At 37.2% G+C, this 25,174-nt stretch overlaps 2 protein-coding genes across 2 annotated transcripts in view; one reads left to right on the forward strand and one right to left on the reverse strand.

Annotated features, from left to right (window-relative positions):
- LOC125238084 (long-chain fatty acid transport protein 1-like) overlaps positions 1–3,342 on the forward strand; it is a 38,162-nt gene extending 34,820 nt beyond the window's left edge. The window contains exon 11 of the mRNA XM_048145373.1: positions 2,019–3,342. Within this exon, the coding sequence (XP_048001330.1) occupies positions 2,019–2,330 (312 nt within the window). The 3' untranslated portion in view covers positions 2,331–3,342. The remainder of the gene's footprint in view (positions 1–2,018) is intronic.
- Positions 3,343–3,928: 586 nt separating this feature from the next.
- Positions 3,929–23,854, reverse strand: LOC125237659 (facilitated trehalose transporter Tret1-like). The gene is made up of 10 exons (XM_048144792.1): positions 23,689–23,854; positions 19,544–19,633; positions 18,194–18,333; positions 9,811–9,903; positions 9,201–9,431; positions 7,005–7,134; positions 6,017–6,103; positions 5,393–5,610; positions 4,852–5,034; positions 3,929–4,487 (listed from the first exon to the last, which is right to left on the reverse strand). Exons 1-10 carry the CDS (start codon positions 23,732–23,734, stop codon positions 4,221–4,223), a joined length of 1,485 nt encoding a protein of 494 aa, XP_048000749.1. The 5' UTR covers positions 23,735–23,854; the 3' UTR covers positions 3,929–4,220.
- Between the last annotated feature and the right edge of the window lie 1,320 nt (positions 23,855–25,174).

Consider the following 25,174-nt stretch of genomic DNA (forward strand, 5'->3'; position numbering starts at 1 on the left):
TAGGTATATTTTTGAGATTTCTCTGCGTTAATACAATATTATTATACTAAATTGTGTTTTTAAACTTATGTATCATAAAAAATACTACATACCTATGTACCTAAATAGCTATCATTAATATTATTTTATACAAATACCCTCAAATTAATTTGATCGTTTTTAGGGTTCCGTAGTCAACTAGGAACCCTTATAGTTTCGCCATGTCTGTCTGTCCGTCCGTCCGTCCGTCCGCGGATAATCTCAGTAACCGTTAGCACTAGAAAGCTGAAATTTGGTACCAATATGTATATCAATCACGCCAACAAAGTGCAAAAATAAAAAATGGAAAAATATGTTTTATTAGGGTACCCCCCCTACATGAAAAATGGGGGCTGATATTTTTTTTCGTTCTAACCCCAACGTGTGATATATTGTTGGATAGGTATTTAAAAATGAATAAGGGTTTACTAAGATCGTATTTTGATAATATTAATTTTTTCGGAAATAATCGCTCCTAAATGAAAAAAAAGTGCGTCCCCCCCCTCTAACTTTTGAACCATATGTTTAAAAAAAATGAAAAAAATCACAAAAGTAGAACTTTATAAGTACTTTCTAGGAAAATTGTTTTGAACTTGATAGGTTCAGTAGTTTTTGAGAAAAATACGGAAAACTACGGAACCCTACACTGAGCGTGGTCCGACACGCTCTTGGCCGGTTTTAAATGAACGAGTTACCTTCGTATTTAGGTACACCGAATTCCAAATTCAAATATTTTTAGTTTAGTTAAGCATTTTAACTATTAGTTTAGAATAGTTTTAATTTGTTTAATTTGTTATTTGTATATTTTTATTGTAGTACCTAATGGTCAATGTTTTTACTTCTTCTTCTTTTATTCACGTTTATAAGAAATAAATTTTATATATCTTAATAATTCAAACTTATTAAATACTTAGTATAGTGCCAAGTTAGGTATATATCTTAGATATTTCTATTTCTTTGCCATACACCCGTTTCAATCAAACGTTAAGCTATTCCTTTATATTTAAGTATTAACTTTCATTGCGGATATTAATTTGTTATCAAATTTATCAAATAACACGAATTTACGGTCGGAAATCAATTTTAATATAGTCATCTTTCTTATTATATCCATACTGCAATATTGTTTTTGAAACAAAATACTAACACATAACCAATGCCTACTTGATACACATAAATAATGTTACCGAAGAAAATTATATAATGGTGGGAGAGGATTTAGGTAATGAATAGTTTTAAATAAGTTTTATCGAAGTGAACAAAGGCATTTATATTTAAAGTCAGCCAATAAACATAAAAATATCCATTAAATAAATTTACTTATTGCCATTTGAGTCAACTACTATTCATAATTTGATACATTTATCCCTATGGTTAGTCGTGACAATTGTATTCTACAATTGTCGCACCTGTCAGCGTGGTGAAACCAATAATTCTACATATGTAATATTTTGTGACAATTGTCGCACCTGTCACCTATATGAAATTGGGGCTTATCTTCATAATTATATCAATTTGATACATAGGGTGTTACCAAATTGGTCCCGGATATTTTAAGGGACATTAATTAACATCAAAGCAATTAAATTTCATTAGAAATAAAAAAAAAACTTTTTTTGTTTTCATTTCCTTAACAAAAAAAAATATTTTAATGCCTGTCAGGATGTTTAACACTGTCTCTCATGTCACGTTAACAGTATCTAGAGAGATCTCATTTAATTATTTTATTATTTAACAAGGTGTTTTAACACAACACGTTTCCTAGTTTGCTCCAAAAAAACATAACAAAACCTATGATGTTTCATACATAAATATACTTCAGGAGCGGAGTACTATCAGCTGTAAAAATATACGTGACTAATTTGGTAACACCATCATTATATTTTGCATAATTCCTGATTTCACATTATCAAATCAGGAATTATGCAAAATTCTGATGGCTCTCCAATCCACTTCTTTCCAAGACTTCCTTTTGAATTGTTTCATCTTAAAAATTTCAGATCCCACACGTAGAAGGTAAAGCAGGTATGGCGGCCATCGCTGACCCGGAGAAGAAACTCGACATCCCCTACCTCACCAAAGGTCTACGGTCTTCACTCCCTGCCTACGCTAGACCGCTGTTCCTCAGGGTCTTACCCGAACCTCCCCTAACTGCTACATTCAAGCTGCGTAAAAAAGATTTAATAGAACAAAGCTACACTTTAGGTCTTCATGAAGACCCCATGTATTTCTTAGATCAGAAGACCGGGGAATATGTTCCTCTGACGAGGAAGCTGTATGATGATATAGTTAAAGGTGTCATAAGACTGTGATTCTTGCCATTTTGCGGGTTAACTCTTACTCCTATTTAGCTTCTAAATTGTTTTTAAGTAGTAGATGAATGAGGGCTTGCACAAAAAAGACAACAAAATAAACAGACTGATCTACTTTATCTGTAATCTATAGCAAACTATCTTCAGAAGCTTCAATCGAGAGTGCTGAGTGAAATATATATTTTTAAAAGAAGGTAATGTTTTTCTCAATTTTTTGAAAAATAAAAAATCTTTGTTAGCTCGAATGCAGTACGTAAAGTAGATTTGGAGAAAAGAATCTCTAGAACAATTGAATCTGAATGAATCTGGTTTTCTGATGGGTTTTGCATGATGAGCAAAAAATTATATTTTCATACCAAGCGACATGGCAGAAAGGTTTATTAGGTTAAAGATTTCTTTAGAGATAAACAGCATTTAAAAAGTGACGCTCCGTGTCAGAAGAGTCTTTCTGCTACATGCGTTATAAAAATTGACCTTTTCACAAGAATTTATATTGTATTTTTGATAAAATTACTTTACTTTAATGCATAAGGACCCTTCTCTTGAGGAAAGCCGCAAAAATATATTGAGGAGGAGCATCTGTTACAAGTGGACCAATCATTTTAGCAATTTAATTTTGTGAATACATTTTGTGATAAAAATGTGATAATTTATACCAAAATTTACTGTCCTGAAACAGATCAGCCATTTTATTATATCTAAGAATTAATGAATACTTATAGGTATAATATAGGAATATTAAAATAAATGTATATAAAGGAAATCATTGCTTTGATTTTAGACAGTCCTATCGATTATGACTGACGATTTTTCTAACCCTTTTCCCCTTTTAATAACTTAAATTTATCTTCTTCTTCTGCGTATCATTCTTGACAGAGTGGTCATGGTCATCATTCTGTGTCCTGAGAGACACGTTTTACAATTTTCTGCCATTTTTCTCTGACGGCCATAGAGGAATGACTAAGGGAAGAGTAGTAACTCCATACATACTGATACTAAAATTACTACTGAAATGCCGGTTATTTGTATAGACATAGTTAAGTGACATCTAGCGACAATCACGCAACTAGCATAAATTATCAGGCCCCGTAGCCGAATGGCATTTCTCCGACGCCAAACGAAAACGAAACGTAGTCCGGCTCTGTCGCGCCAATACGCAAGAGCGATAGGGATAGATATCTGCTAGCGTTTCGTTTCGTGAGCGTTTGTGCCATTCGGCTACGCACCCTGTACTGCTACTTGTCAATAGATGTCGCGACGAACGAAAAGACTAATGCTCACCAATTTTTAGCTAATATTACAATAGTATTAACAAGGTATTAATCAGTATTCTGTTAACAGAACTGTAAACTGTTCTAATATTAAATTTTTGGCAGACGAGTCACAGTTGCCACCCAGTATCGAATAGTGGTACTGATAATTCACTCTATTTGACGCGTGATTGTCGCTAGATGTCACTTAACTATGCATATACAAATAACCCGCATTTACAACTCTTCCCTTACTTATTCCTCTATGCTGACGGCTGCCCTGCAAGTGCGAGTGCTTAAATTTACATTACAGGGATACCTATTTGTAATATAAGATGAAACAAGCGACCATCTTAAAATTATTTATTAAATTAAGTTTATAAGTACATATGTTATATTTATCACATTTCATCACATAGGTAGAACTTGTTCGGCTCATTTCAGGAACTTAAGCCTTCATACATTTTCATGAAGATTATGAAAAAGTGTCGTGTATTAGACAAATATAGGAAATTGATCATAAATAAATTACAATAAACCATTGAGTTATTTATAGCATACACCTTTGAAAATCTTTCAAGATCTGTAAGACGGTTTGCTCCAGAATATTCTCTCTTCTCATCTTCAAACTCATCTTCACTCACTTCTTCTCAGAAACTGGTCTTGTCCACCTTCTTCCCTCCTTAACCCTATTCCCAAACATTTCTTCAATAACATAAGGGTTCATGCCCTTCGTCTCCGGGATCATGTAATAAGTACATAACGTGCAAAGGAAGGCACATCCAGCAAACACGAAGAAGACGACCTCAAGGCCGATGTATTCGACGGCTGGTACGAAGAGTAGCAGTAGAATGAAGTTGACGATGTATAGCCAGAGCATCATGATGGATTGGGAGAAGCCTTTCACCTGTAGAAAAAAAAAACAAATTGGTCTAAAACTACCTGTAAAAGAATATAAAATCTGTATTCTCCTCAAAAATATTGGTAAATCTTTTGACCAAAGTCCTCACTGCATAGGCCAGACCGTAGTAGAAGCTGCTATACTGTTCTGAAGATCTTATTTGTTTCATGTAGTCTTCGACAGGTACTAACCACTCGGTGTTATGATAATTGATTTAAATTTCACAAATGAACTCACCTGAGGAACGAATTTTTCACCTAAAAAATACTACCGCTAAGATTGATGGAGTAAAAGACCAGGGGCAGGATGATGGCAGGCACCATTCACTCGATATTATGATAATTCATTCAAACTTATAAAATGAACTCACCTCAGGGACAAATACTTCAGCTAACAACACATATGGTATCATGCCACCGCCAAGGTTGAAGATGAAACAGAAAACTAGGATGACGGCAGGAACAAGCCACTCGGGTCCGAATGGCCACCGCACCATCACTCCTAGCAGCACCATGCAGACTCCGTTTATAGTGGCTGCTGATATCAGTAAGATCTGAAGCAGAAAAAATTTCTCAATATCTGGGAGACACAAAACTTGATGTTGACACTTGGCGTAGAAGCATTGAATCAATTTTGTCAATTTGAAATTATACTTATTTCTGTCATAAAATCTGGCTATTGGTCTCGCGAAATCTAAACTGTACCAAACTAGACAAGCAACGACCAATATCTGTCTGGCATAGTAGTGGCCCTAGCCCTCTGCCTAGATGATGGACCTGGGTTCGAATCCTAGTGATCTTGAGCCAAGGATGTTTCCTATGTCAGTCACACATAACAAACCTTGAGCTTACCACGGTGCTTAGTGAATCTGATCTGTGTAAGAATGTCCTATTATAGAGGTATTTACTTACCCGTCTTCCAAATAAATCCGTGCAAGCCGCTCCAGAGATAGCGCCAACCATCAAGATGGACGCCAGAAGTACAGCGCACAAGTCAGGCGACAGCGATGGAGTGGCTTTGAGGAACAGCGTTCCACCATACACTTGGATGGCGATGACTCCCGTGAAGATGGAGAGCGTCAGGATTATAGTCACGACTATGAAGGACCAGCGCGCTCCGGGAGAAATTCCTGAAACATGGCATAACTACTCTTTAAGATAAAACTGGAATAATGTATTAGTCACTGTCTTAGGTGGATGGGGCTTGAATCCACAACCATTAGAGTCCAGGTCCTGGACATGGACTGGGGCCCAGTGCCCTTCTCCTTCTACCTATTTGCATTGCACCAATAAGACGTTATCCAACACAGGTACGTATATGGTACTAGAATAATTAAACTAATTAATTATACTCAGTATAGTATTTAACTAAACTCAGAAAATCCTCAGTATCATTTTCTTTGTGAGAGGACCAGCTTGCCAGCTTGCAGGTTGCCAGCTGGGGTATGGGCAAATATATGCTATAAAAATAATGTATTTACTGCTTCAGAAGATGCTGAACAGATGGATATAAATAGATGTAAAGTATTATCTTACGGAAATATTGCAAAGCTGATAGTTTCGCCGGAGGAACAAACTCTTCATTTGCCAGATTTTGCTTTTCAGGATCGTGAGTCACTGGTTCTGGAAATAAAAATTACATTATTCAACTAAGCTTCACCATCAATATCATCATCATCCCCACATATGTCATATAAACCATAGATCAAGCAAACGTATCTACTTAGCGTGTCAAATGAACTCAGTGAAATCCACTGAGTTGTCCGTCTTTAATCGCAGCTTGCAGCTTTCGGGCGTCAATTTTTGTAAGTTGAAGTCAATCAAAACATAAAAAATGCCTCGTTACGTGATATTCAATTGCAACAACACAAAAATTATGAACAATCAAGAGCCTGAGACATATTTAAAATTACAGGCAAGAAACAACTTCAGTACAAAATTTGACACGCTCGGCCCCTATACAAATAGATGAACTTGTTTCTTCTATATAAATAAAGTTCTGTGATCATCCCATACATAGGTACCTACGGATTTATACTAAATAGGCGAGACGACTAAAAAAAACTAATTAGTCCGTCAATTAGATTATCAAATAATATTAGACACGTATTTTTATTTTTTCTCGTAAACGAAAAATGGCGACGGTACAGTGCGTTGAAGTTTCGCGTGACGTCACGCCTAGGTACAATTTTTACTTCGAAGTGACGTCACAAGCCCCCACTCCGGAACTTTGATGCTCTATATCTTTGTATTTTATCATTAATTAGAAAAAGGGAAAAATATGTGTTTAGTACTTTTGGACGATCTAACTGACGGACTAAATAGAATGCAATTTTTTTTTATGTAGTCGTCATCCCTATTATAAATGGGCTTACTCTTGGCCACAGACTAGCCAAAGGCAAAGATGTGGCCTATGATGGAGTGAGCTCGCCCAGAAGATGCCTTTTCACCCTTGGTTTGAAGGAAGGGAGGAAGTCTGATTACTTTGATTAGTATAGTTGCAAGTAGGTACTAAAAACATTACCTTCAGTCGGCACTAAAGTTGCGGATTTCTGCTTGTTTTCCTGATTGGCTTTAATTTCTGCCATTTCGTCTAGCACAGCTTTGTCTTTGGTCGTAGATGCACGGTAGAACGACAGCGATTTCAACGCTTCCTGGTAAATAGATAACAACAGGCTAGGTTATGTCAGAGTTAAATCTTTTCTCCGTTGAAGTCCAGAATCTGTGATCAGTCTGAGTGGGGTCCTTCCTATTTTAGGGTCTAATGTTTTTTGTTTGCATGTCCTTTGTTTTATTTGTACTTTGTTGTGACGTTAAATAATTTTTTTCTTTTCTATTCATTTCAGTAATTTGCGGATAAATAGGTATATTATGACAGTGTTATTCAGGATTTTCCAAATCTTACAACAACCGTGAAATGTATGTACTCGTACCTATATACAAAGACCGACGAACCCTCCGGACGAAAAATAGTTTAGTTTAGTTTAGTTTAGTTTATTTATTCATGAACAATTTGACATCGTGTTTGAATGTGTATGTCTAATATATACAGTAAAATAATACAAACAAAAACATATTATACAATAAAAACCCCCAATAAAAATGTCTGCTATTATACTTATTAAATAAAACAATGATAAAAATAATGATTAAAAAAAAAAAAAATTAAAATTAATGAAAGAACATAATAACTAATAATAATAATACGCACTACATGTCAGCAAAAATAAATAATAATAATACCTACTTAGAACTAAAAATCATTAATGTCATAGCAGCATTTTTCTAATAAATACAATTTTAACTTATCTCTAAAGGTTACAGAGCATCTTATAACTTTAAACTCTATAGGCATCCTGTTAAATAATTTAACCGCTTGTACTTTGGCACTATGCTCTACAACCTCTAGCCGCGGTGCTACTTTTGGTGTTAAGTTCTTAGTCCTAGAGGCTTCCCGCAACACCATTTCTGAATCACTTTCAAAACGATTGCGATGCTTGATGACATCAGTCAACAGGACAAGAATGTAGAGGCTGGGTACTGTAAGTATTTGTAGACTCATGAAGTGTTCTCTACAACTCTCCCATGGAGGAATTCTAGCTATAGCACGTATAGCATCTTTTTGGGCAACGAAAGCTCGGTTTATATTGTATTTATAGCTGTTGCCCCACAGTTTTATGCTATAGCGGAGTTTTGACTCTACAAGGGCAAAATAAACCATTTTGAGTTGCTCAACGGTCAATTCATCCCTGAGGCTGCGAATGGCATAACAAGCAGAACTAATTGACTTTTCTAAATTATTTAATTCATCCTTCCAGTTTAATAGTGAATCTAGGTGAATACCCAACATTTTTGCGCTATCTACAGGTCTAATGATGTCGCCATTAATATGTACACATAGGGATTCATTATTTCTTGCTGTTGTTTTAAATAACATAGCGTAAGTCTTTGAGCTATTTAAAATCAAACTATTTGCACGAAGCCATGCCTGACATACTTCTAGTGCTAAATTGACCTTATTATTTAGACCAGTAAGAGTTGGGCTTGACAAGACTGCGCTCGTATCGTCTGCAAATGTCACTAGCTTTATATCTGGAATTGCCCTACAAATATAAGAAATAAAGTCGTTAAAATATAAAACAAAAAATATGGGTCCTAACACAGATCCTTGAGGAACCCCTCGTGTTATGTTAACACATTTTGACCTATAGGTGACCTCAATAGCACTTTCATTAACCTCTGTAACTTCTACAAACTGTTTTCGGTTCCGCAAATACGACCTACATAAGTTTAATACCTTTCCCCTGATACCATAGAATTCTAGTTTATGCAATAAGATGTCATGATCAATAGTGTCAAAAGCGGATTTTAAATCAAGAAAGATACCAGCCACCCTTAACTTTTCATTTAAATTATTAGTAATGTCTTCTATAATTGTGTCTATTGCCTCGGAGGTACCGATACCTTTTACATTAATGTTTTGGCATTGTATACTGGACCTTTGTCATGAGTTTTTGACAGTTTTTGAACAGAAAACATCGTCACGGAAAATGACATTAATTGTAAGGAGAAAGTGAACAGCGCTTCCAAACGGTTCCTTACTACAATCTAATATTAAGTACACAACTTCTCCATGTCGTTAACTCTATCGAGTATCGTATGCTAAAACGTCCAAGACTCATGATAGAAGATATAGAATCTGTAAAGCGATACTACTCACCTCATGTTTTCCAATCAAACACAAATAGACCGGTGTCTCAGGCAACAACCACATGGTAAACGCATTCGCAATCGCTAACCCGAAGTTTATATACGCAATATTGTGGTAGGACGTCACCCAGCCGAGGATGATGGATACCAGGGCACCAAAGGCGTAGGTGACTGATGGTAAGGAAGACATGAAGCCTCGACAGGCATCTTCGGATACTTCTGCTGCGAATGCCCAGGCTACCTGTAAATATATGATATCCTGGTAGATTTGACTGGTAAAATTCAGTATGTCATGATAGTGTCAAGAGCAGCTGATGCTGAACCCTGGCTGTACCTAAGGGAACTCAGGTTCGGTGCAACATAGATACACGGTGCTTTTTTCATCAGGCTCGTCCTGGTGAGCAGTACTAAAGATAGAGCTGATGATGAACCCTAGTGGAACTCAGGTTTCAGACAATTGCATTGACAACCAATGTCACAAAAGTTGGCAAAATTTCAATTCTAGTTATATTTCGTTACAATTACCATAATGCAATTGATTCAATGACCCATTCAATTGATTCAATGGTCAATTCAATTGATTACAGGTTGATAGTAATTAACGATAATTATGTGCGTACCTGCATAAGCAAGCCACCGCTCACACCAAATAGACACCTTCCTATCAACAACATAGGAGATGTTGTACCGTAGATAACGAACACCCAGGAAACCTGAAAACATAGTACTTAATGTAGGAGGTAGGGCATAGCGAATGATATTCCGCTTTGTGTGGTATCGTCTCGCTCGAATCTAGAGCAGATCCCAACTGGGGAAGCACCTCCGCCTTACAGAAGACCGCAGCCAAATAGCACTAGACCCTACTCATAGTGTTGCTTTTCTGCCGGTGAGTAAGGCTGCCAGAGCTCAACGAGGGTGCGGTGTGCTAACAACGGGAGGACTTACGGAACTAATTTGTTCCGTCTATTAATTGTCCTTTGAGTCTTCGGCAACCCGAACCCTCCTTGAAACTTGTACACTCCTTTTTGCTGTGTACTTTTACTTAACACAGCAAAAGGGAGTGTACAAGTTTCTAATGGGGTGACAACGCTCTTTGAGTTGCTGGCGTCCATAGGTTACCGTGACCGCTTTCCATCAGGCGGACCGTATGCTTGTTAGCCATCGACTTAGTATAAAAAAATATTTTCACCACCTCAACTCGTAAAGACTCTCTTAACTCTTCAAATCCGATGAGAAAATTGCATTTTATCCTCAAGAGTGCAAAGTAATTTCATACAAAATTTATATTAATGTCCTAAGCTGGCTGGTAGAATGAGATGATGAAAAAAAGAAAAGAAAAAAAAATGTGTTTGTTTTATTTTGATATTTTACAGTTATGTATAAAAAAATACGTTTAAAATAAATAACTTCTATTTAGGTACCTTACATACCATCATTATGCCATGTTAAACATCGACTGGGTGTGAATAGGTCCTTGTTATCTTTTTGAATTCAGTTTCAGTAATTCATATTAAATTAAATTAAATTAAATTAAATATATTATAGGACTGTGTGAGACATGATATGGACCTAAAACAAGTTAATGATGAGATGACGAGTGATAGGGATGTATGAGGAGAAAGACATGCTGCGCCGACCCTAAGTGACTGGGATAAGGGCAAGATAATGATGATGATATTATAGGACATTCTCACACAGATTGCCTGAGCCCCACGGTAAGCTCAAGAAGGCTTGTGTTGCAGGTACTCAGACAACGATAGATATAAAATAGGTACAAATATATATGTCGGATCGTGGGCGTATCATACCAGGCCTGGCCAGGCCCCGTAGTCCATGGGCCAGCTGGTCCAATTTTGCCAAACGGTATAATTTGGGGGTACTAAGTTTCCTTTTTACAGCAGTTAGGTAGGCCTTTGAGGATGTTAAAAAACCATGATTGCCATCTCAAAATGGTAGCTAAACAAAATGGCCGCCAATCCAAGATGGCGGATATTGAGTTTTAAAAAATCGACCATATCTCCAGAAGTATTGGTCCGATTTCATTTTTCTTTTTTTTAAACGAAAGCTCTTTTTGTGTACTTAAATACTTGTCATATTCATTGATTCGATAAATTCAACCATTAGTTAGTAATTAACGAAAAATGTAAAAAAAATATCTTTTTTTCTAAGACTTTTTGTCAAAAATCATGTTTCTACAAAATATCTTGCATATTCTGATAAATATTTAAATGCAGAAAAATAGTGCCATTAATCACCTTTAATTTGATGTATAAAAGATACAGACTTAATTAACAAAAACACATAGAGGCTTAATTTTAATTCTGTCTTCGTTGAAATTCACCGTTGTGCATACAGTACTAAAAGCTTCAGGTCGAAGTTGTAGATTACTAATATGCTGTTTTTAGTATATTTATTTATTTATTTAAACTTTATTGCATAGTAAAAATATACCTACAGTTACAAAAGGCGGACTTAATGCTACATGTCTCTAGGAGATGGAATACTCCGTCATCAACTTGCGTTTAAGGGTTAAGATCGTGTTCCGGATTGAAAATCGTTCCGCATTGAAGGACTCTCAAATTTGAAAAAAAAACCTACGCACGAGCGGGTTAGTGAAGAGCACCCCCAGAATTCGGGCAAACTTTAGAAATGTTCTTTGAAGCCGTGAAATACCGGATGGACAAACTTTGAGACATTTATCACCGCTTAAAGTAGAGCCAAATATTATTAACATGTATTGTTAGTCATTACCGAACGAAAAACGTTAGACGTTAATAACAGACGTTTTAATTACCTATCCACGTCAGTAGAATTTTCATAACAGGTGTACCAAAATGCGAATGTTTCTATTCAACCTGCTATTGAATCAGAAGAATAGTTTGCACCCATATCGACGAATCTCAATTATTAGAGAGGAACTCCGGGGTTAGGCAATCTGGCCGAGTTTTTAAACAGGAAGGCATTTATAAAGGCCTCAATAGGAATGATAGATGTATAAATGTACGCCTCAATTATCTTCGATATGCGGATAACATCGTCATCTTCAAAGAAGCACATGTTCCCCGTCATATGCTGGACGAACTGTATGCCGTCGGTGAGTGTTGGGTTAAAGTAGTTAAACATATATGTACAAATTGAAAGTTACGGCAAGGACAGGCTTATCCAAAGCTAACCATATATCAGCTTTTATAACAAGTAACAGAGGACAAGTTATCCGGAACAACAAATAAAGCTTGGGTTAAGGAATGCCATAAACGACTAAAGGAGGTAAGTCATAATAACAAAATCATCCTTCAATGGACCAAAGGACACAGTGGATCTCGAGGTGATGATGCGGCCTACGAGCTGGCCAGGCAGCTGGGGTCGACTGCCGATTCTCCCGATGCCCTTCAGCAAGGTATGCTCAATAGGAAACTACACACAGCACACTGCCAAAACCAGATCAAATGCTGCTTTCAAACAAGCCTAGCCTAGCATCAATGGAAAACTCACAGAAACGCTGCTTCAACTAGGGAAAGTCCGCCTAACGCCGTTTTCACATTATCCGATCCGATATCGGATGTCGGAAGGATTTCCTTAGAAAAAATCCAAGATGGCGCCTGTAATGTATGGGATATAGGTCCGACATCCGATATCGGATCGGATAATGTGAAAACGTACTGAGAATGGTAACCAATGTCAGAACAGGTCGTAGACTATTTAACAAACATATTTTCATAACAGATGCTATGAACATTCCCCTGTGACGAGGGTGCCTCTCACCTGGTGATGGAGTGAGCAGAGGGGCTCCATACAGGAAAAAACATCTCGGATCCCCGAGAAACCTCTCCAAAGTTCTCCTACTCAATATTAAAGGTCTAATAGGATTTCTCGAGGAGATAAGCTGACAGGACTAGCTAAATCCCCCACATCACGCAAAATAGGCACAAAACGTTGAGTTGTGGCGAACCACAACACAATACAGGGACTTGGATTTCTGTATTGTGTTATGGTTCACACTGACCAGTTCACAGTTACACACTGACCAACATGTTTGATCACTGTGTAACTGGGTACTTCCCACTGTGACATAAGCTTGCGAGACGTGGACACTAACAATGTACTAAATGAAGAGGCTAAAAGTTGCATATAGAGCACAACACGTTCGGTATGTCTTTCTACGATGGAAGCGAAACGAGTTGATGCTGATGCGGCGACGGGTCAGAGTTATAGAGATCGGATTGCTACTCTAAAATGGGCTTCGGCCGGGCCAGGGCACGTAAGTCGTGATTAAAGGTGGAATATGCGTGTATTGTTTTGGAAGCATAGCCCAGAAACAAGACCTGCCATAAAAGTTCGAAAAATTTGTAGAAAATTAATCTGTTACCTGTCTTGAAGGCTTGATATTGGCTCTACAATCTACATTAGCGGTAATAAGTAATATATTTCTGTGCGTAAATTAAAATTTATTCGGTAGGTACCTATATCCTGTGTGGTGACGGGTTAAGCATTTCACCACCCCCTTTCTTCCCGTGGGTGTCGTAGAAGGCGACTATGGGATATGGGTTAAATTGTGGCGTAGGCGAGAGGCTGGCAACCTGTCACTGCAGTGTCACAGTTTCGTTTTCTTTCAACCCCTTATTTGCCAAGAGTGGCACTGAAGCTTTAGTAGTTTCATGTGTTCTGCCTACCCCTTTATGGGATACAGGCGTGATTGTATGTATGTATGTATGTATGTACCTATATCACGTTGTTTATTAGTAGTCCAGGTCAATCTAGGTCTCTTTAAAGCAAGAGTAAAAAGACTTATATTGACCGGGATATAGACCGTGATTACCTTTTTGATTTTTGTCGAGCTCCCGATATTTCGACGCAGTTGCATGCATCATGATCACGGAGTTTTTCGTGATCATGATGCATGCAACTGCGTCGAAATATCGGGAAAAAGCTAATCACGGTCTATATCCCGGTCAATATAAGTCTAATGAAAATAACCGTGAATCATTCAAAACTCTTAAGAGTAAAAAGGTATCTCATAGGTAAGCGTGCTCCACCGTAGACCGCATCATCACTTACCATCAGGTGTGATCGTGGTCAAACGTCTACCTATCCATACTAAAATAGTTATTTGTTATACAAGGGGGCAAAGTTGTATTTTAACGCCGAGTGTGGAATTGAAAAACGAGCAAGTGAAAGGATTCTATAGTTGAACCACAAGCGAAGCGAGTGGTTCGAGAATAGAATCCTGAACTTGCGAGTTTTTTAACACACGAGAAGTAAAATACATTTGCACCCGAGTGTAACACAAAACTTTTCCCCTCACTATAGCGAGGAAACTATAACGCAAAAAATGCGTTTATCACGGCTTCCAGTAGTTCCACAGGTGGTAAATCATCTTTATTACTAGATTCACCTACTTTTATCAATTTTAAAGCAGTTAATTTGACTTTATTCAAGGTCAAATTACTTTACCCACTAGTGGATAAAATGCGTTTTTACCCGCTGGTATTAAAGGACAAAACACGTGTTTCTGAGCTAGTGAGGGGAAAAAAAAAAGTCGGATACTTCATAGATATGCCTTATTAATGCATTATATATATTTTATATTTTTCTTTTGGGGTCTGTTCTTCATCTTTTGTATGCAAGGATTATTTTAACTAAATATAAGTTTTCTCGAACACGGATCAAAGATCGCTTAACCTTTTAAACGCCAAATAGTGAAAAAGAATATGTCGTGCCCCGGACACCAGACAGACGTGGATCGCAATTATTTAAGCAAAAATAGGCGTTAAGAAGGCCCGCATGGGCCCCCAATGTAATTGGCAAAACTGATGGCCATGGTTAGCGTCCTTAGGAAGCATTTCCAGCGACGGCCATATCCGGACATGGTGGTCAAAAGGTTAATGTGATGAGATAGGAACTCAACTATGTCTAGTTTATTTATTTTGTATTATCTCGGTTGGTTGGCGCTGCATCACTAAAGAAATTTTATACATATAATCAAATATCTAAAACTGTACTTTACCTATGACGTATTTTATTATATTCTTAAAGCTAATGGATTTCGGATACTATCACGTTCAGTTCTTTTCTTAATAAAATTGTAAGGACAATTGCAGAAATATCATATAAATATATTTAATCAAGTCTGTATTAGTGTTCTTTACATATCCCGCACCTTTTTTGGTCTTCTCTGTTTGGCCTAAAGGTTGACTGGTAGAGATTGACATGTAGCATTAAGTCCGCCTTTTGTAACTGTATATTTTTACTGTGCAATAAAGTTTAAATAAATAAATAAATATACTAAAAACAGCATATTAGTAATCTGCAACATCGACCTGAAGCTTTTAGTACTGTATGCACAACGGTGAATTTCAACGAAGACAGAATTAAAATTAATCCTCTATGCGTTTTTGTTAATTAAGTCTGTATCTTTTATACATCAAATTAAAGGTGATTAATGGCACTATTTTTCTGCATTTAAATATTTATCAGAATATCCAAGATATTTTGTAGAAACATGATTTTTGACAAAAAGTCTTAGAAAAAAAGATATTTTTTTTAACATTTATCGTTAATTAATAACTAATGGTTGAATTTATCGAATCAATAAATATGAAAAGTATTTGAGTACACAAAAAGAGCTTTCGTTTAAAAAAAAGAAAAATGAAATCGGACCAATACTTCTGGAGATATGGTCGATTTTTTAAAACTCAATATCCGCCATCTTGGATTGGCGGCCATTTTGTTTAGCTACCATTTTGAGATGGCAATCATGGTTTTTTAACATCCTTATAAGCGTACCTAACTGCTGTAAAAAGGAAACTTAGTACCCCCAAATTATACCGACTTCTTCACTGGCCCATGGACTACCGTAGCCGAATGGCATTTCTCCGACGCCAAACGAAAGCGATACGCCGCTGGCTCTGTCGCGCCAATACGCAAGGGCGATAGAGATAGATATCTACTAGCGCTTCGTTTCGTGAGCGTTTCGTGAGCGATTGTGCCATTCGGCTAGCCACCCTGGACCCGTTGTAGTTGTTTATGAGAGCTTTCAATGAAATACCATGTCCATTTCACAGAATTTACTGCACAAAACCGATTACACATTTAATCACATTCCGCCTATTATTTCGAGCAAACCGCCGGATTAGACCGATGAATCTCCAACAACGCCAGCACTCCTCAACCATTTCCACTGCAGATCGATTGACAGCCTCCAATCATCTGTTCATCATCTGTTTTTCGATTCTGTTCTTTTAGACAATAGCGTCCTCTCTGACGTTCTGGCAGAACTCAGTCGAATACCAGCCAGGTTGTACAAAGTTGTAAAACCCTTGTTTGCTCCATTCGTCAAATATAGCGTCATAAAACGTATCTTAAACCACATTTTGGTCATTCTCCGACATATGCATAGTAAATATCCATGACTCAGGAACAAATATTTGTACTCATCACACAAATAAATGCCCTAGCAGGCATGGTCACTGGCCACTGCGTGCTAGGCCAGACCGGTTGTCAAATCGGTGTCGGATCGTATAAGTATTATGAAAACACTCTCACGCCGTGTCTTGCGTGGGCGACGGTCGCGCGACCGTCGCCGTCGCGTCTCATACTTCCATGGTTTGATTTCGTATGCGTCGCATCGCCGTCGCGCGACCGTCGCCCACGCAAGCCACAGCGTTAGCCCACCTGCGATCCTCTCAACCTCCCAAATTCCATGGTTCGCGATAATTATCACACAATTTTTATCAAGAACGACATTAAGTAATAACAAGATAAGTATTATATTGCCTTTTATATCAACACAGGCAATAATATATTTTTCACGTAGCCAACGTGAAGTCAGTTTTGGAAAATATTTTTTATGAAATGTATATAAATATCTATTTATCTATTTAAGTATGTATATCATCACTTAGCACCCATAGTACAAGCTTTGCTTAGTTTGGGGCTAAGTTGATCTGTGTAAGGTGTCGCCAATATTATTCCTATTTCCTTTATTTATTTTCCTTCTTAAGTTAGGCTATTTTATAATATGACTAGCGACCCGCCCCGGCTTCGCACGGGTATTATACCTACATGTAAACCTTCCTCTAGAATCACTCTATCTATTAAAAAAAAACCGCATCAAAATCCGTTGCGTAGTTTTAAAGATTTAAGCATACATAGGGACATAGGGACAGAGAAAGCCTGTAATGATTATAAAAGTAAAATACAGAACCACTTACAAAACAATACAAAATATATAAACACATTATAAAAAACCTAACCTTATTATTATTATTTTTAAATTTAAGCTATAAAGTCGCAGAACTAGCAAATGACAAAATAGGGATGGGGGGTGGGACGATGAATTTTTACACTAAATTTAAGAAAAAAATCCCCAAATTAAGAGGTCCGGAGCCCGGCGCCAACTTATCTAAGTTTATTCAAAAAGGATCGAGTATTATAGAGAGTTACTGTCAAAGTAAAATGTGTAATTACAGTGCATAGACTGCCATCTCTCGACACAAGCTTAAAACTTTTGAACCTCAGTTTTGACAATTTGGCCCATATTGTTAGCTTGATATGTGTTAAAATGTCAAATATTAATATAAGCGCCATCTAGCCGAGCGTTCCCCAAAGGTGTAACGCCATCTAGGCCACGGTACCTTTTTCTCTAGGGCTTTGAGATACGTTTTTTTAGACTTTATCCGTCTATACCAGAGAAAAGGTCTATACGGAGTTACATACATATTATGTATTTGGTTTATTTATTATCTAAGACCACATATTCGATGTACGACCGACCGACCTGTCAGTTACCTATTTATGATTAAAAATCGTAATTTAAACATACTATGTTAAAAAAATGCAACTTCTTCATTTGTTTTTTGAAGTAAAGAATAAAAATAGTCTTTACAAATTGGGTTCAGTGAAATAGTTACTAAACTATGAAAGTAATTATAATCTGTTTCATGAAGGTATACAAAATTCATACAAGTATATACTTATAAATCGAAAATAGGTCCTAAAACTTACCGCAACAACAAAATTGGTGAAAATACCACTCCATCGCCTCCCAAATTTATCCACAATCAGTCCACCGAAAGGTGACATGAAAATACTGGAGATGTACGGCAGACTGCCCATGAGAGCCTCTTCAAAGAGGCTGATGGGCCCTGAATTAGCATTATAAGCATTGTAAGTATTAGTATTATAAGGGCTATAATGGTGATATATGTAAATGTATAATTGTGTATAGTGACAATGTATGCTTAATACAAATAAAGATGAATATGAATATGAATTAATGAATTAATTGATTTATTTCCATAGAGATTCTCCATAGAGAAATAAGTAAGGGAAGAGTAATAGTAACTCCATACATCAGTAAATGCGGGTTATTTGTAGTGACATCTAGCGACAACCACGCGTCAAATAGCGTAAATTATCAGTACTACTACTCGATACTAAGTGTCAACAGTGCCACGTCAAAAAAATAATATTAGATCAGTTTACAACTTATATTACAAGCAGAAGGAATTGAAGAACACTGATTAATACTATTGTAATATTAGCTAAAAATTGGTGAGCATTAGACTCTTCGTTCGTCGCGACATCTATTGACAAGTAGCAGTACTGATTGTCGCTAGATGTCACTACAAATAACCCGCATTTCAGCAGTTCTCGAAAAGTTTGTACAAAAATTATGGAAAAAGTTAAATTTATTACTAAACTAGGAGGAGAGACTAGATTCTTAATTCGTGTCCACACTGGGAGAAAATACAACCAGTTTTCATGTTCGTTCAACAAGTTTTTTGGTTAAAATAGCGCCTACGTGCTCTTTGGTTCAAACAACGAGCTACTTGTCATTTGAATCGGCAATATATTTGAATCAACAAGTCGATTTTATAAAAACAACCTGACACATATTGTTTTAAACAAACGTTTGGCTGATTCAAACGGATAAACCGCAACAAATCGAACTTGTTAAATTCACAATGCAAATTTCTCTCAGTGCATTAATCAGTGTTTTAATTTATCGCTACTGCCGGCGTATCGTGCTTCGAAACATAATACGCCGACGTTCTACGTGGATAAAGCATCCGTCACGTTCTGGCAAGTAAGTCTGTGTGAGAGTGACAGATGACTTATCCACGTGGATAAGTGATACAATTGGAAGCATAATACGCCAGCAGGTTTCAAATTTCTTCTTTTACGCATTCGTATCGTAAATTTAAAAATATTTTAAGCGGGTTACTCACGTATTAAGTCGATGTAGCGTTCGACATGTTTCGAACGCTACATGACATGTTTCGGTTTTATGTTTGGATATTTTTAAATATGTATGAGTCTCACGGGAGTTTTATAGTAATGTAATATTATTACCTGAAAGGGGCGTAGCGGCGCTTCGTAGGATGATGAGCGCGTAGGACGGCCACACTGTTCCAGAGCCTAGGAGGAACTTTGGGAAGGACACTGGAAATAAAATAATCGTATCAGGGTGGCTAGCCGAATGGCACAATCGCTCACGAAACGCTCACGAAACGAAGCGCTAGTAGATATCTATCTCTATCGCGCTTGCGTATTGGCGCGACAGAGCCAGCGGCGTATCGCTTTCGTTTGGCGTCGGAGAAATGCCATTCGGCTACGGGTCCAGCACAGTATAATGTATATGTAATACAGCATATAAATATGTTGCCACGCCCTAATGGGTCCATGAGCACGTGTACCTACTTTGTACATACATACATACATACAATCACGCCTGTATCCCATAAAGGGGTAGGCAGAGCACATGAAACTACTAAAGCTTCAGTGCCACTCTTGGCAAGTAAGGGGTTGAAAGAAAATGAAACTGTGACATTGCAGTGACAGGTTGCCAGCCTCTCGCCTACGCCACAATTTAACCCATATCCCACAGTCGCCTTCTACGACACCCACGGGAAGAAAGGGGGTGGTGAAATTCTTAACCCGTAACTTTGTAACATCTTATAACACCATGGATGCAATAAATAAATATAAATATGAATAATAACCTAACCACAAAATTTAAAATTTTGAAAAAACCCCCGACTGCGTCATAGTAGACCGATTTTCATGAAACATGGTTAAGAACACTTCCGACTAACTCAGCTTTCAGACAAATAAACTAAATCTAAATCGGTTCATCCGTTCGGGAGCTACGATGCCACACCCTTGCATACAAATTTGTATGGCAGGGGGTCTCCTTTTCTCTGCAGCTGACTGTACTATCGTCACTATCAGTAAATGTCACAAAATAGTACATTACGATACAAGTGCGAATAAGGGAAAGTTAGAAAAGTGTGGCGATAAATTAAAACACGACTGAAGGGAGTGTTTTAAACGAGTTACGAATTTCCTTTTCGTACGTGTATTATGTAAAATGTATATTATGGCTATTTGTTATTAAGATTTGACTTAAATGTGAAAACAACATTGAATTGAAATAAGTATTTTTTTCCATTCATAAGTCATATTATTCAAAGCAAAATGAAGTCATTTCATTAGTGATTATTTATTTATCTTTTGTAGGTATTTTTTTATAATGGTACTCTAGTTAAGTATTTAACGTTTCGCAATTTTGTAGTTTTACTTTTCGCATGGCTACTTATCTATTGTTAACTAACATGTTGATTTTTTTAATGCATTAGCAAAATTGGCCTACTTATACCTAAATGACAAGGATATCCTGTTGAACACAAATTCTACAATGTAGTTTCCTACAGTATAAACTTACTCAGTCTTTATTTACATGAACATATTTAAATATTACAATATTAGCTGTCAAATGGCACAATCAACATCGTCCTTGCGTTATCCCGGCATTTGCCACGGCTCATGGGAGCCTGGGGTCCGCTGTGACAACTAATCTCAAGATTTGGCGTAGGCACTAGTTTTACGAAAGCGACTGCCAACGTGCCAACTGACCTTCCAACCCAAAGGGTAACTAGGCCTTATTGGAATTAGTCCGGTTTCCTCACGATGTTTTCCTTCACCGAAATGCGACTGGCAAATATCAAATGACATTTCGCACATAAGTTCAGAAAAACTCATTGGTACGAACCGTGGTACGCGCGACCTTCGGATTGAAAGTCGCACGCTCTTACCGCTAGGCCACAATGTCACAATGACACAATGTCGACAAAAATTAGAATGACATCAAGAGTTAGTTTTTGTGAACTAGTAGTACGTAGGTGAGCAGTTCTCGACAACTTTGTACATAGCCACGTCAGCAAATTTTAATTGATCCTATTTTGTTACCAACATTTAGTAATATAAGACTTTCGTAAGATACATACAAGATAATTGTTATAATTAAGAAAATATAGATACTAGAGAACCTTAATGAGGAAATAAAACTTACTAAAATCTCAATTCATCAAAAAACTCTTGGTAACAAAATAGGAATAATAAAACCGGCCAAGAGCGTGTCGGGCCACGCTCAGTGTAGGGTTCCGTAGTTTTCCGTATTTTTCTCAAAAACTACTGAACCTATCAAGCTCAAAACAATTTTCCTAGAAAGTCTTTATAAAGTTCTACTTTTGTGATTTTTTCATATTTTTTAAACTTATGGTTCAAAAGTTAGGGGGGGGGGGGGGGACGCACTTTTTTTTCCTTTACGAGCGATTATTTCCGAAAATATTAATATTATCAAAAAACAATTTTAGTAAACCCTTATTCATTTTTAAATACCTATCCGACAATATATCACACGTTGGGGTTGGAATGAAAAAAAAACATCAGCCCCCACTTTACATGTAGGGGGGGTACCCTAATAAAACATTTTTTTTCCATTTTTTATTTTTGCAATTTGTTGGCGTGATTGATATACATATTGGTACTAAATTTCAGCTTTCTAGTGCTAACGGTTACTGAGATTAAATATCCGCGGACGGACGGACGGACGGACGGACGGACAGACAGACATGGCGAAACTATAAGGGTAGTTGACTACGGAACCCTAAAAACAAATTTAACTTTTTCCTTAATTTTTGTACAGACTTTTCGAGAACTGCTGAGGTACAGTAGAGCCCTAACGGTTAATACAGAACGACGTTTTTGTTTTGTTATTTTTTTTTGTGGCAACATCAAGTCCTTGAACAGAAAAAGGCCTCTTTAATTTCTCATAACAGGGAAGAAAAGTCTTCTTTCAGACAGATGATGATGTGAAAACCTAGTAATTTCTAGTTGACTACAGATAACAGAACCATACCTAAGTAAGTGTGCAGTAAAATAATAATTATTATATTACATTGTTGCAGTAGTTTGTTTCTTCAAAGTTATTTAAACGGACTAGGTAATTGTGTAAAAGTAAAAGTAAAAAAAGTAAAAATCGTTTATTGTTGCACATAAACACAAAGACATTTGTTGCAAAAGATAGGTAAAATTTACATCCATTTGTGCATATCCTAATTATTGTTAACACAAGTTTCCAGGGGTCCCCGCACTAGGCTAGGCCTGTACCGCGGGAGACCTGTATTGCATTTATATGTCAATTTGTATATTTCTTCAACATGCAATAAAATGTTATATAGTCGTTAATTATCGTTTCAGTGTGAACAATTCGAGAGATATTAAAATATCTCTATCTATAAATAGAAAATAAAAGATCTGGTAACTGTTTTTTCTTTTTTCATTTTCAATTTACAGATATTGCAACTTGTATACTTAATAGTGTCTGTAATCTTAACCCTGGACGTAAAAACGACGGAGTGTTATAAGGTCCACTATGTTTTTTTTATACCACGTCGGTAGCAAACAGGTATACAGCCCGCCTGATGGAAAGCAGTCACTGTCACCTATGGACGCCTGCAACTCAAGAAAGCAGGGGTTTTTTCAAAATTTAATTTTGTGGTTATTCTTGGAGAGATTTATTGGATACGGGATACCTAATAACCGCAAAAGTAATATAATTTCCGTTCTCCTTTAATAAAGTCCCACGTACTGAACAGTCAAACCAATTAAGTCATGAACTCATGAAATAATCGTCATCATATTTTTTTGCATGTTTAAGAAAACGGGCTTAAATATTAAGTTTTTTATTAACTTTGTTCACATTAAGGCCAGGGTGGCTAGCCGAATGGCACAATCGCTCACGAAACGCTCACGAAACGAAGCGCTAGTAGATATCTATCTCTATCGCGCTTGCATATTGGCGCGACAGAGCCAGCGTCGTATCGCTTTCGTTTGGCGTCGGAGAAATGCCATTCGGCTACGGGGCCAGGCCCCGTAGCCGAATGGCATTGTATTGTTGTATTGTGCCATTCGGCTAGCCACCCTGATTTAGACGGCGAGCGAACTCGCATGCGATTTTTATTACATGGCGGGCTGTTACAATCTTGCACAGCTTTCAAATACCGCAATGTAATAAAACTCGTATGCGAGTTGTCGTACAGTCTAAGTGGGCCCTAGTATTTACTCATAATCGGTTAAGTTTCCCTGAATTTCCCTTTTTTGCTCGGTTAAAAAAACATAATCTTCAAAAAAATTACCCTATTAGGAATACTTACTTATGGCTGTCCCCAAACACTGACGCAAAAAACTCTGGATCCTCATTTTGTACCACTTTTACACAAAAAAAACACTAAAAATGTAATAAACTACCGCAACGAGTACCAGGGGCACATAAAAGTTGCGGAGCTGCGAAAGCCGTGCAGCGTTGTGTGCGCAAACGCGCGGAATAGATCAGTCTGTTAGGAACTGCCAATTTTCCCCATACTCTTATCAGTTGCAAATCTACAGCCAACGTTATCAATGTTATCATATGGATTAGGCATCTCATACGATGCAGGTAATGCTTTCTACTGTGCATGTCACTAGGACATTACGCTACGTAAACTAGTGCGGAAAAGAGTCGAAACACGACCGAAGGGAAGGGAGTGTTTTAAATCGACATAGACAGAGCGTTCGACTTCCCCCTTCGCACATGTATCGTAGGACGTTTTACAATAAATACGGCTATCCCAATTTTTGACATACTTGCGTAATGAGCTCATTACCTAACAAGTGCAGTAAATTAGCGGCATATGTACTAAATAACTAACTATTATGTGTACAGCCTTTTTTATCTATGTTTACTTAAGCGCATTTTTGCAACACTTGCTGCGTTTGATGCTATCTTTGAATTTGTGTGAAATCCTTTTGATTCTGCCTCAATAAAATGACTTAACAATATTTTTGTTTGAGTTGTTTGGTTTGGATTTGTAGCTGGGTTTTAGAGTTCCGTACAAGGAAAAAACCGACCAAGTGAGTGAGTGTAAAGATTTTTTCCCCTCACTAGCTCGGAAACACGTGTTTTGTCCTTTAATACCAGCGGGTAAAAACGCATTTTATCCACTAGTGGGTAAAGTAATTTGACCTTGAATAAAGTCAAACTAACTGCTTTAAAATTAATAAAAGTAGGTGAATCTAGTAATAAAGATGATTTACCACCTGTGAAACTACTGGAAGCAGTTTTAGACGCATTTTTTGCGTTGTAGTTTCCTCGCTTTAGTGAGGGGAAAAGTTTTGTGCTACACTCGGGTGCAAATGTATTTTACTTCTCGTGTGTTCCACACTCGGCGTTAAAATACAACTTTGCCCCCTTGTATAACAAATAACTATAATTTCCAATTTCCGCTACCTTACGGTTGTCTGGTAAGGATTGTATTTAACCCCCGACGTAAAAACGACGGGGAGTTATAAGTTTGACGTGTCTGTCTGTTTGTCTGTCTGTCTGTCTGTTTGTGTGTGTGTCTGTCTGTGGCATCGTAGCTCCCGAACGGGTGAACCGATTTACATTTAGTTTTTTTGTTTGAAAGCTGAATAAGTCGGGAGTGTTCTTAACCATGTTTCATGAAAATCGGTCCACTATGTCGCGGTCGGGGGTTTTTCAAAATTTTAATTTTGAGGTTAGGTTATTAACGATAAGACCACCTGTTATTTACCTATGCTTATGTTGCTAATTTCCTATGTATTGCTGTATTTTTTTGAGGTTTGCTGGAGTTTTTGTATTGT

This window comes from Leguminivora glycinivorella, chromosome 22 (genome assembly GCF_023078275.1).
Source record: "Leguminivora glycinivorella isolate SPB_JAAS2020 chromosome 22, LegGlyc_1.1, whole genome shotgun sequence".
NCBI classification, from domain to species: domain Eukaryota; kingdom Metazoa; phylum Arthropoda; class Insecta; order Lepidoptera; family Tortricidae; genus Leguminivora; species Leguminivora glycinivorella.